Source organism: Ovis canadensis, chromosome 15, assembly GCF_042477335.2.
Source record: "Ovis canadensis isolate MfBH-ARS-UI-01 breed Bighorn chromosome 15, ARS-UI_OviCan_v2, whole genome shotgun sequence".
NCBI classification, from domain to species: domain Eukaryota; kingdom Metazoa; phylum Chordata; class Mammalia; order Artiodactyla; family Bovidae; genus Ovis; species Ovis canadensis.
The window spans coordinates 63,547,626-63,560,722 of NC_091259.1; the positions used below are offsets into that span (position 1 = coordinate 63,547,626).

Sequence of the window (13,097 nt, forward strand, 5' to 3'; positions counted from 1 at the left end):
GGGATCTTCCCCACCCAGGGATCGAACCCTCTTCTCAGTCTCCGGCATTGCACCAGGGAATTCTTTACCTGCTGAGGCACCAGGGAAGCTCCTAAGTGGGGGGAGTAGGGGGGACATGTCCTAAAACAGACTTGTTTTCATTTCACAAACAGCGACTGAACCTCAAACCCTTCCGCAGGGGAGGGAGGAGACACAAGAGACTAAGGCCTTGCGGGGGAGTCAGCATTGATCTGATCCTGGGTTCATGCCTAGGGGGAAGGCAAGTGGATATCAAGGACAACTCCTCTTTGCATGGGTCTCTTATCTTTCCAAGCACTGACTCCTTCCATTTTAAGGCTGGGGAACACTAAGGCCCAGAGAGACAGAAAGACTTAGCCAAAGTCACACAGCATTGATGGCAGAACTGGGACCTGAATCCTGAACTCTTTACCATGTGTTTGTGGTGGATGTGGGCTAGGGTGTGAAGTGCCCTTGAGGACATTTGGGCAAATCCATCTAGGAAGCCGCTGTGTGGGGGCTGGGAGCCACTCATCCGATGGTAGAGAAGCTGTTACTTTCTCCAGTTTACACAGTTTACACTGTTACTTTCTCCAGTTTACACAGCCAGGCAGGGGCAAGAGTCTCACAAACGGAACTTTTGATTTGGGGAAAGCTCCCCAGTGGGGTTCTCCAGACAGTGGGGTGGTAGGTTTGTAGGAATGGGGCCAGATGCAGTCACGGGCTGCCTGGAGTCCGGTTGTGGGGAGAAGCCAGTGGGGTTAGACCTGAGCCCAGTGCTCCTTTCCTCTCCTCCCGCCCCTCAAAAAAGTGTCATGTTCTTTTATATCTTCCCTCCTCCCCTCCTTCCTTCACCCATCAGCATTTCCTGACCCACCTTGTTTTGGGATCGGGCTCTGCCCTGCAGTTGTTTGCAGTCTCATGAGTAACTGATCTGATGAGTGGCGGTGGCCAAATCACTTTCTGTCTCTGAGCCTCAGTTTCCTCATCTGTAAAATGGGGACCCTTGCAATCCAGCTGCATTCTCATGCCCCAGGTACTTTCCATGGGACAGTGGGAACTGTCTTCTCAGAGGTTCTCAGGCCCCCGAGTCTTCTTGGAAGCCTCTTAGCTGCCGTTTTTGCTTCTTTCCTCAAGTTCAGATCAAGAGAAGAGAAAATCAAGTCATTGCCCTCCTGATGACAGTCCTTGGCAAGGAGGGTTCTAAAGTCACTTCTGTTTGCTTTGGTGCCCCTAGCTGGAGCTTCCAGTTTGCATTTTGGGTCCACTAAGTGTCTCTTCCAGACCCGGGTTCAATCCCTGGGTCGGGAAGATCCCCTGGAGAAGGAAATGGCAATCCACTCCAGTACTATTGCCTGGAAAATCCCATGGACAGAGGAGCCTGGTGGACTACAGTCCATGGGGTCGCAAAGAGTCGGACATGACTGAGCGACTTCACTATCCTATCATATGAGTGTCTCTAGGCAGGATCCCTATTAGTGCTTCCTGTTCTGCTTACAGAACTGGGCTCAGGGCGGGGCCCTAGGGTGGGGTGTTGGGAGACAGGACTGGATTTGGAGTTTGCCAGTCTTGGGCTTCATTCCTGGTTCTACCACAGAACACCTGTGTGACCTTGGGCATGGGTCTTGACCTCTTTGAGGAGATGAAGTAGAGGTGGAATCCTCTGTCGAAGCATTGTCATGAGGTTCAATGAGATGGTTAATTCCAGGGAAGCGTGTCAGTCACTACCTGGCCTGCTGCATGGGTACTGAGTGTGCTGGGGTATTGGTACTGGTGCCACTGCCCACCACTGCCAGCCTCCGGGAATCAGGTAGTCTCTCCTTTTCTCTCTCACACACATGAACTCTGTCATGTGCTCCCTCTTACACACTCACACCCATGCTCACACACACACTCTCTCACTTTCTGGTTTGGTTCTGGGGAATCACAGATGAAAGACTCAGATCAGCCCTGCCCTCAAGGGGCTGCAGGCTAATGAGGAGTGGGTACACACAGTGATGACCCAGCCTGGTGCAGGCGGTAAGGGGCAAGCCCAGGGGCCCTGGAGTCTGGAGGAATGCCTGGGTTCTCTTCTCAGGATGAAGTTTTTAAAAATGTAAATGCATCGTGCCAACCTCTCCTGCTTCAAAATCTTCCAATAGCTTCTTGTCCTACTTAAAGTCCAACTTCCGTCCATGGCTCACGGGGCCCTATGTGCCCGCTGCCCACATCCTCCGAGTGCCCCCTCATCTAGCATCAACCTGGGGCTCCCCTTATTTGACCCTCTGCTTTCCCTTTACTGCTCTGTCCCCAGAGTCTGGAGTGAAACTGGCCCACAGCAGGCTCTCCACAAATGTGCTCCAAATGGCTGAACTAACTCTTCAGGGGGTGAGGAGGAGGAGCAAAGAGGCGGGGCAGTGAGGAGGGGTTGGGAAGAGTTGCTATTTGCTCTTGGATAAATGTCCACTCAGTGGAAAGATGGGGAGGGGAGGGGGGAAGGTGGAGCAGGAGTGTGTCCGGTGGTCCTGGGTCAGCACTTAGAGAGGGCAAGGAGTGTGGCAGGAAACATAGCTTGAATTTGGGATTTAAGCAGTTGTGAGCCTTAAATAGGGCAGTTTATGGGAAGCAACCATACAGCCTGGGCAACAGTAGACACTCAGCAAACACATGAGTTCTCCTCTCCTCCCTAAGGCTCTCCAAAGTTTCTTAGTTTTTCTGGGAGAAAGCTTGGGCTTGCAGCTACCATGTTTCTAACTGTGCTGACCTCCCACGAAGGGAAGTTCATAGTGTCAGCTGGGGCTGAAAAGTAGCTGGTTCTGATGGGAACAGGAAGGTGAAACAGTGACCAAACAGTACCAAAGTTGGCTTTGGTACTCAATGAGCCCACCCCTCACTGAGGCATGTGGAAACTGAGGTTCAAAGAGGTCAGGGACTTGTCTGAGGTCCCAAGCAGGTCCCCAAACCCAGTCTCATAGCCCAGAGCTATTTCCACGGGGCCATTCCCATGGGCTGATTTCTAACTGCCGCTTGATATTTTTATTAGAATGTCCAGGTTCTTTTACCCTCTAGGGTATTTGGGAACCACCCAAAAAGAAGACTCTTATTAAGGTTAGAATAAAATTCAAACTTTTACCTCCAGGTGAATAAGAGTCTATGAGTCCTGGTTCTTGCCCACCTCTCTTATCAGGCCTTCCTGCCTGCCTGAAGGCCTTGGCCCTTGTCATTTCCTCTGCCCAGATTTCCACACTTGCTCTTTCCTAGCCTGTCTGCTTCTCGCCCTTTGGGTCTCAGGTCAGAGGTTTCCTCCACAGAGTGGCTTCCCCAGCCACTGAATCTCTACTTGGCTGGCCTGGTCATTCTCCAGCACTGGGATCACTGTCATCACCACACTACAGCCATCCCAAGTGACCATTACTTGCTCAGTTGTTTGTTTTCTGCCTCCTTCCAACCTGAACGTACTTCCTCAGTTTTTTCTGGCTCCTCCCAACTAGAATGTGGACTCCATGCTCACTGCTTGGTCTCTAGCATTTAGATCCATCGGTGCCTTGTACCTAGTAGGTGCTCAGTACATGTGTGTTTGATGCCAGTGCTGAAAGGTGGTTCTTCTAAATCTGTTCACTGACTCTGGGCTGTAGATGTGGCTTCCGTGCATGCTCACTGAGCATGTAGTGAGAACAAGGCCCTGTGACGGATGCTGCAAGGGATACAGATGTGACACTCTGCCCGCCCCCAAGAGACACTATTGGGCTGTCCCCCCAAGCCAGGAGACAGTGTGGCTGAGTGATGTCCATGTGTATGGGGCCCAGCAGTGTCATTGCAGGGAAGTCACAGCTGTGACTGTGAGTGTTGACCTTGGAGGTGATGGAGGCTGTTTGAATGTCTAGGGGAACGCCTCCTTTAGGATGGAGGGGAAGTGGTTTGGGTGCTTCGGTGTTTCTGCCTAAACCTCAATGAGTCTACAGTACCTGTATGTGATGTAGAGCCTTGGGGAGAGGCGGGCTTTGGACAGGCCTGGGTTTGAAGCTGCTCAGCTGTGTGGTCTCAGCTGTTCTCCGCTCTGAGCCTCTGCTTATTCATCTGTACACTGGGGACAGTCACAACACTGTGTAAGTGCCCAGCCGAGGACCAGGCACCAAGCCTTCACAAGTGCTGCTTCTCTTCCATCCTGTGGTCGACGCAAGAGCCGCTGGTGGTGGGGGTGGGCACAGCACCGCTTGGACGGCGTTCCTGATGCCCCTCTCCACTCACCTGGGACTCTCTCACCCACAGGGCGACTACGTCTGGATGGACCTGAGATCCGGGCAGGAGTTTGATGTGCCCATCGGCGCGGTGGTGAAGCTCTGTGATTCTGGGCAGATCCAGGTGGTGGACGATGAAGGCAATGTGAGTAGCCTGTTATCATTCCGCCCCCATGCCTTGACAGGGGCACAGGCTGGCGGTGACCTGATGCAGGGACCTAGCAGGGACCAGCCTCAGGGGGGTGGAGACAGTTCCTGGGCCCCACTTCTGCCTCTCAGAGCTCCCTTCCTCCATGGAGCTTTCCCGACGGCCCCCATGAGAAGGAACCTCCCTTTTGCCCCACGATACTTGTTCTAATTTCCATAAGTACTTTGGTCCATTCTGCCTGGTATTAGAGATGTGTGTCTGTGTGGACGTGCGAGTATATATGGTGGGGGCAGGGAGGTGGCACTAGGCTGGACGCTCCTCAGGTTCAGGGATGCTTTGGGGTCAGAGAGACTGGATTCAAATCCCATCCTGCCCACTTGATGCCCAAGCTATGCAACCTTGGCCAAATCTCTTTCCCTTCTGAACCTCAGTTTCCCTTTCTGTAAAATGGAGATAACAACAACTATCTCTCAGGGTTATTGACTCAGAAAACGGGGAGGTACTCTGAAAACAGCCAGTCTGGTTCTGTGGGGCTACAGCATCAGATGAATTCACTGTCCACCCCAGTGCTGCCCTGGAATCAGTCTAACAGTTGAACCCTTTTTCTCTTGTGACTCTGAAGGAAAGGGACACTGGAAGTGTAAATTTCAGAGGCAGTGAGAGTGGGGCCTTGGGGATGGAAGGAAAGGTCTAAAGTCAGGGTCCTGTCTTAGAGAAGATGGGTGAGTGGCCCGGAAGAAGGGAAGCCTGGGAACTCTGGATGTGTGTTCATGGGCAGGGCACGTGTGTATGTGGCGGGGGCATGTGTAAATGTGGTGTGGAGTATAAGGCTGTGGTTTGGTAGAGATGTGAGGGACCAGGGAGATTCAGTTCACCATAATTTGGGCTGTACCCAATGCTTTGGGTGGCGCTGGGGACATAGAGAGAGTCCCATCTTAGCCTCCAAGTCTGATGGAAGTGAAAAGGTTCTGTGACTTGGAGAAGAAGGCTCTGTTGGGGGTTGGGATGGGCTCTGGATCCTAGAGGCCCAGTACTGGCCATGGAAAAGTTGGGGCATCACTATTACTTATCCCTGCAGCCTCCAGAGGTACCAGCCTTGGGGTCTGCAAAGCCCTTTGACCCAAGTTCTGTCTTTAAGTCCTCACAGTGTGTGTGAAAGGCAGGGAGGACAGCCTCAGCCCAGAGTTAAGGGGTAGCTCAACCTCCTCAAGACCCGTAGCCCTATGCATGTCAGTTTGCTCCCTGAACCTCTGTGACCTCATCTATGAAATGGGGATGAGAATAACAATCCCCTTTTGGACCTCAATGGGAAACTGGAGTCCAGGGAGTGACCCCAGGACCACTCACACTAGTGAGCTAGTGAGGGATGCTGCCGTGAGGGGCCAGGATCCAGCGCCTCCGGCCCTGTGTGTGTGTTTCCTCTCCTGACATCTCAGTGGCAACTTTGGAGCTCTGGTTCTGTTAACCACACTTTTGTCCCCTGGGCTTTAGAAGCAGAGTGCCTGCAGTGTCATCATAGAGGCTCCAGTTCCAGGGCCCTCTAGGAAGCCCCTGTGAGGCGGCAGGTGCAGAACGGGGGCCCGGGTTTGGCTGGCAGCACAGATAGGTCCAGGAACCAGCCTGGAACCCCCAGGGTGGGGCCCAGGGACTCTGCCTGCAGGCTTGAGTTTCACCTGGGTCATGTTGCATGTCAGATGGTATCCCGTAACTGTGTCATCAGATCCCAGAGATCCACTCCCACTCGCCCCCACAGAGGCCCTGAGAATGGGGCTGCAGAGTGGGGAGGAATGTGACTGACTGGTTGGGAACAGGGTGGGGCCTGCGTTTGCTTCAGTGGCGCTGGGCCCCAGGGGTGGGGGTTGCGGTTTCTGGCCTCTTCTTTCACCACCTTTTCCCACTCGTATTCCCTCCCTGATCCACCTCCAAGCTATCATCTTTGACCTGTCTGTCTGCCACAGAATCCCCCAACCTGAGGCCAGGTGAGTCACATCTGGTTCCCTGGAGCACAGCGAAGCTCTCCCTAGAGAATCTTCTCTATGAGGATGTGCTGAATGAATGAGAGGCCATGGTTCCCATCTTCACGGAAGTGCTAATACTCTGCTTTTGTCCTGGCCATTCTTATTGCCGGACATACCCCTTCTTCCCCTCCTCTGCAGAGCACATGGTCCCTGTCTCTCTGAATTCATTGCCAGGTCAGCTCTTTCCCAGATGTGTCCCCAGGCCTCTCTGTTTCTCACTGGTATGTCTTCAGGGCCAGGCCTCAGTTTCTGTCCTGGTTACACTTTGGTCTGTGTGGTAGGTGTCTGTGGACATTGACCTGAGTGGTGCTGACCTCGGCTGGGAGACTCTCCATGCAGGAAAGGAGTGGGGAGAGGCTCAGCTCTGCCATTTAACTGAGCAGAGCACTTTACCTCCCTAGTGTACAGCCTCACTGTAAAACAGGGCTAGTAATTCCATGATGCAATGTTAAGAGGAACAAATGAGAATATACATCTCTTTTGCAACAAAAACTAGAAGGCGTTAGAGTGATAATACTCAGGACTGGTTGATCAGTTACCAGGTACTAGGGCTTTTTAGACCTGGCAGGAGTGAAACAAAAGTTGACCATTGTCATATCTATTAACCTTCCCAACATCTCTAAGAAAAGGGGATTGTTATTCTCATCCCCATTTCATAGATGAGGTCACAGAGGTTCAGGGAGCCAACTGACATGCACAGGGCTACGGGTCTTGAGGAGGCTGAGCTACCCCTTAACTCTGGGCTGAAGTGTCCTGCGGAGGAATTATGGAAACAGAGGCTGGGGTCGAGTGGGGAAGGCAGCCAGCCTGCCTGGCAGCCTCTCCCCTCTGGCCCATGCTAGGGCCTAGGACCAAGTAGGGAAAGGGAATTTTCCAATTGGATCAACTTTTATCAAGAAATGGGGTGGAAGAGAGGAATGTTCCACCCAGGGTTGGAAAGTCTAGGAGGGTTCTCTGATCTCACCATCCAGCCCATTCACGTCAGGGCTGTGTGAGGGCCCTGGAATTCCCTGACCTGGAATGCAATGCCCCTGGCCCAGGAAGTGCCTTGAAATGCCAGGGAAACTGGAGTCATTGGCAGTGGCTAGCCTGTCCCTGAGCTCTTTGAGGGCCTTGGTCTTCTGATCCTGTTTTCTCATGTGAAGTAAGGGAGCTGGAATAGGGGACTTGTGGGGTCTCTCCATGACTAGGACTTGGCTTTTAATTCAGACTTGGTTCCTAGTAGTCAGAAGTCAGTCATCTGTTCATCAGGGATTCTCTGCCCTGTCTTTGTGCCTGGCCCCTGTTTGAAGCACTGTGAACCAGGCTATAGCAAACATGGAACCTAACCACCCAGGCTTGGGGAAAATTGAGGAGTCAGGGCCAGAACTGTGTTCACACAATTGTAACCCAGTGTGACCACTGCCTTGCAGTGGGAGAGCTGGGGTGTGTGGGGGCCTAGAAGAGGCCCTGACCCAGCCGTGGGAACCCTGACTCCTGCCTGGTCCTCAGGCTTCTATGGTTCTGGCATTTGGGAATAGGGAGAGGGAGGCAGAGGTCTTTGGAGGTTTGACTCGGGTTATAGCCATACCACAGAGACAGGAGCGATTCCCATTTCTCTGAGAGGTGAGGATTGTGAGTAGAGGGTGCTGGAGGCCTCCGAGGGGAGGTGAGGATTCCAACAGTCAGAGGAAACCAGGGCTTTGCAAGCTCTGTGAACAAGCCGACGCGATTGCCCAGATGTGCAACCATCTGCCACCCCGTGGCAGCAGGCAGATAATGCAGTAGTATTGCACTATTTGAGTAACTTTGTACTAATGTTTACTGGAGTTTGGATTTGAAGTCAAGTCTAACTCCAATTATTACACTTTTCACTCCATCCTATAAACTGACTGGAGAGACTAATCCTTTTTATGATGGCCACAAGGTAGGGCCAAAGTCCCAGCCATACCCACCTCTAAGGTCTGCAAAGAGAATTCCCTAAGAGGAGGAAGAGCACTCCATGGAGGTTAACGGTGGGTGGTATCACTTTTACTCGTGGGAGTCAACCTGTTAGAACCGATAGTGTTTGGCCGCAGGAGAGGACGAGGCCCTTATGGGGTCGCAGAGATCCGGGGTTCCCGTCCCTCCCGGGACCCTTCCCTGGCAGAGTGCAGCTTGTGTCCCAGGAGGACGAGCTGACGTTAGCCACTGTGCATCTCCGCAGGAACACTGGATCTCCCCGCAGAACGCCAGGCACATCAAGCCCATGCACCCCACGTCGGTCCACGGCGTGGAGGACATGATCCGCTTGGGGGACCTCAATGAAGCCGGCATCCTGCGCAACCTGCTCATTAGATACCGAGACCATCTCATCTACGTGAGCCTTGCCCCACCAGCCAGCCGCCCCGCCCACCTTCGGTCCCTCCACTTGTAGCCCCGCCCCACCCCGCCTCCGCAGCTGGCCTGCTGGGATCAGGGAGTCAGCCCTTGCCCACAGCCGCTCTGTGTGCGGCTTATCTTCTCTTTTGGTCTGGATGGCACCCCCCTCCAGTGTTCTCGCCTGGGGAATCCCATGGACAGCGGAGCCTGGCAGGCTACAGTCCATGGGGTCACAAAGAATCTGACACGACTGAGCGACTAACACTTTCTTGTCTTGGGTGGTCTGTGATTGCAGAACGGGAATTTTTTTCCCACAGGTTCTTGTGCCTCTGTAGGGAGACTGCTGAAACTGCTGGGAGACCAGACTAGGCAGGGGAGGGCAACAGGCTTGGTGCTTTGCCCAAGGATGGGGCATCTGTGGCTTTCCCTGGGTTTGTGGTGGGATCAGGACCTGCAATGGGTCTTCCAAGGTCAAGAGGAGGATGGGTTGGAAGTCTGTATCCTCAGGAAGGGGATGGAGGATGAAACATGCTTCTGAATCCCCCAAAACCTTGATACTAGAACCTGTCATACACACATGCCACACTTTCTCACCTTGAAACTCATGAGGACAAATAAAGAGCATCTCACTCAGCCAGGACTGAGTTGATCTCAAGAGGTGAGCTTAGAGACCATCAGGACAAGATGGTCCCCTTGAGACCATTAGTCTAGAGATCCTCACACTTTTTGGCCTCAGGAACCCCTTATGCTCTTAAATATTATTGAGGGCCTCAAAGAGCTTTTGTTTATGTATGTTGTATCTATTGATATTTACTATATTACAAATTATAACCAGGACATTTAATATTATTAATTCATTAAAAAATAACCACAAAAATCCATTACAGAATATCATAGCACATTTTTAAGAAAATACATTTGTCAGTATAAAAAAAATAATGAGAAGAGTGGCACTGCTTTACAGTTTTTCAAATTCAAATATCTTTAGTATCTGACTTAATATTATGGTGGGCCAAAAAGTTTGTTTGCTTCTGTAACATCTTACATATAACCCAAGTGAATTTTTTTGCCAATTCAATTAGAAGACAACCTGATTTTCTGCCACACCTCCACACTGATTTGATATTGTTTTGGCTGAAGTGTATGAAGAAAATCTGGCCTCACAGATACGCTGGCAGAAAAGACAAGGCTTTATGGACTTCCTGAAAGGATCCTGGGGATCCTCCAGGATCTCAGCCTTCTCTGAGAATGGCTGATCTAGCCCCATAGTCCCATTTTACAGAGAAGGAAACTGAGGCTTCACAAGGCTGAGTTGTAGAGCTGTGCGCTGGGGTCACTGCCTGTCTCTGGCCTGAGCAGCTCAGGGGCAAAGGAAGCCGTGGATGTACAACAAAGAAAGAGCTGGAGGGAACTCGCTGAGGCAGGTCCCCAGGCTGGTCATGCTCAGGGGAGGTGGGGTGATAAGTGCAGAGCTGGTCACACAGGGTCTGTGAAAGTGAGGCCTCACTCCCAGTTCCCTTCCTGAATGCCAGCAGAGATGGCATTCAGGAAGGAGCATTGCATGATCAGAAGACCCGAGGCAGGACCGTGCCAGGCGAGTGAGTTGTCAGGACTGTGAACAGGAGACAGGGCCGGGAAAGTCTGAGGGAGCCTGAGGAAGCACAACAAGGAGTTCTCAGGGCCCCCAAAAGCCCTGGCATTGTGGCACCTCAGCTGCTGGGGAGGCCCCCTCCCCACTCTGGGTCCTTCTGCAGCCTTGGGCTCTCAAGCTGTGCTCTGGCCCTGGACATGTGTCGATTGTGTAGGCAGGACAGCAGCTTTCTCAGGGAGCCCTTTAGTAGTGACAAAGCCCCTTTTACTCCTTCCCTCATCCAGAGGGCAGGACATGATGACACCTCCAGACATGAGCAGCATCACCCAGACAGTGGGGTGGGGCTAGGACTTGAGCCCAGGCCAGAGAAACCCCACGGGACCACTGGTGTCAACACCCCAGTTCTTGGCAGTTCCCTGCCCCCTCCTCTCCTTGGATAGCAGGTGGACACAGGAGAGGCCTGGGGCTCTCTGTGGCCACTCGCTCAGGCCTGGGTAGAGGGTGATACTTGAGTCTGGAGGTGAGCAGGAGCCTGTCCCCCTGCCTGCCCGGGGAGGCCGCTGCAGAGCTCGCGTCCTGACGCAGTCTCCTGTCGAGGGGAACTTCAGAGGAAGGAGCTGAGTGGGGGCTGTCTCCACCAGGGACCCTGCAGACCATGTCTAAGGATAACTCTGAGGCATGTAGTTGGTTATCGTGCACACAGTTTAGTGATTTTGCCAGCAACTGGTTTCTCATATGTGAGGGAGTCGGTTGGTTGATTCAAAGAACAAAGGCAAAAACAGGAGCCAAAAGGGAGAAGAGAGGAAAAAATTTTAGGCAGTCTGGCATAAGTAAATCTTTTTTTTTTGGATGCGCCATCCAGCATGTGAGATCTTAATTCCCCCACTTGGGGGTTGAAACTGCACTCCCTGCATTGGAAGCACAGAGTCTTAACCACTGAAGTGCCCAAAAGTTCAGGAAGTTCAGTTCACTGCCCAGATCAGTGAATCTGGTTTGTTAAGTTCTCAGAGTAGACTAATTAGCTGGCTTCCTTGGTGGCTCAGATGGTAAAGAATATGCCTGCAATGCAGGAGCCCCAGGTTGGATCCCTGGCTTGGGAAGATCCCTTGGAGAAGGGAATGGCAACCAGCTCCAGTGTTCTTGCATGGAGAATTGCATGGACAGAGGAACCTGGTGGGCTACAGTTCATGGGGTCACAGAGAGTTGGACATGACTGAGCGACTAATATTCTTCTGTGTGTGATTAGCAGGCAGTCAGGAGAGAAATCAGCCTGGACATTATGGCCTTACCTAGGTTGACTATGGGATCAAATAAAAGAATTCCAGAGATTTATGGATTCTCCAGAAAACCGTGAGGTCTGTGTCATTTGCCTCATTAGAAGTTTTGCTAGTAACCATTCTGACTGATTTTAGGGTGAGGGATAGGAAGTGGTGGGGAGGGCATGAGGATGGAGCCCAGAAGAGGGGTCTAAGCTCTCTTTCCCATTCAGAGACTCATGGTCAGAAATCCAGCCACAGCACCTGGAGTCTCCAGAAAACCATGAGGTCTGTGCCATTTGCCTCATTAGAAGTTTTGCTAGTAACCATTCTGACTGATTTTAGGGTGAGGGATAGGAAGTGGTGGGGAGGGCATGAGGATGGAGCCCAGAAGAGGGGCCTAAACTCTCTTTCCCATTCAGAGACTCACGGTCAGAAATCGAGCCACAGCACCTGGAAGGTCCCCAGCTTGCATAGTCTGTGGACCTAAGATTCAGGGTGTCTGCTGGTGCAGGGTCCTGTGCTCCAGAGCTGCAGGGCTCAAGGAGGTTTCCTTGACTTGCTGACTCTATGCTTCTGTGACTGAGTGGATGAAGTAGGATTAGACCAGGGCTTTGAATAAGCAGCTGGGCTATTGTCCCACCCAGAAACCGTACCTGTCCCTAACCATGGCAACCCTGGTCACTTCATGGCTTAGGTTACCCTGGGTACAGCCCTACGCACCCGGGATTTCCTCAGATTACCACGGCCACTCATAGCTTTGGGCCTGGAGGATGCTCTGTCCCTGACTGTCTGCTTAGGGCTTGCCTGCTCCAGCTGGTCTGCCCCCAGGAGCCTGAAGGACAGCACCCCAGGGCTGTAAGTTAGCCCCAGGCACCCTAAGTGAGGCAGAGCCCTCAGAGGACCCCTAGCAACCTCTCAACTGAAGGAGAAAATTTTGAGCAGACACCACTGAGACAAACATTCAAATCTAAGGTCCTTTCACGATATCCTGAGAATGTGAACTGGAATCCCTTTGACCAAGATGCAGTGGGAATGGTTAGTATTGTTAATTTCAAGTGTGAGATAATTTGCTGAGTAATTTACAGTAGGATTGTGAGTTCAGACTATGGTAGCATTGGTTCCACCAAGTATCAGTAACTTCTGAAGAAGGGGTTATATGCATGTTGTTCATGATTCTGCATTTGATCACTATATCAAATACTCAGAATATATCAGATATACCAAAAAGACTCAGTGTGCTTCTGTTGAGTCAACAAGTACTTAGTATTGGGTTAGTAAACTTTTTTTGTGAGATTGAGATGTTGGTTGCTTATAGCATTGATACTACATGATGAGTGAGGTTTAGAGCAGTTTTCTCTTAATCTCTACTGTATATGTCTGAGTAATATGGCAGAAATGAATCTTTTTATTTTAGTGTAATTTTAGCGCCCAGGTGGTGGTAGTGATAAAGAACCCGCCTGCCAATGCAGGAGACCTAAGAGATGTGGGTTCGATATCTGGGTTGGGAAGATCCTCTGGAGGAAGAAA

General features: G+C 51.7%; 1 protein-coding gene across 5 annotated transcripts in view; it reads left to right on the forward strand.

The window, feature by feature from the left end:
* MYO7A (myosin VIIA) overlaps window positions 1-13,097 on the forward strand; it is a 113,343-nt gene that overhangs the window by 12,067 nt on the left and 88,179 nt on the right. For all 5 annotated transcript variants that reach the window (XM_069555469.1, XM_069555466.1, XM_069555468.1 and 2 more), the window contains exons 3-4: window positions 4,246-4,359; window positions 8,566-8,718. In XM_069555469.1, the coding sequence (XP_069411570.1) occupies window positions 4,246-4,359; window positions 8,566-8,718 (267 nt within the window). The remainder of the gene's footprint in view (window positions 1-4,245; window positions 4,360-8,565; window positions 8,719-13,097) is intronic.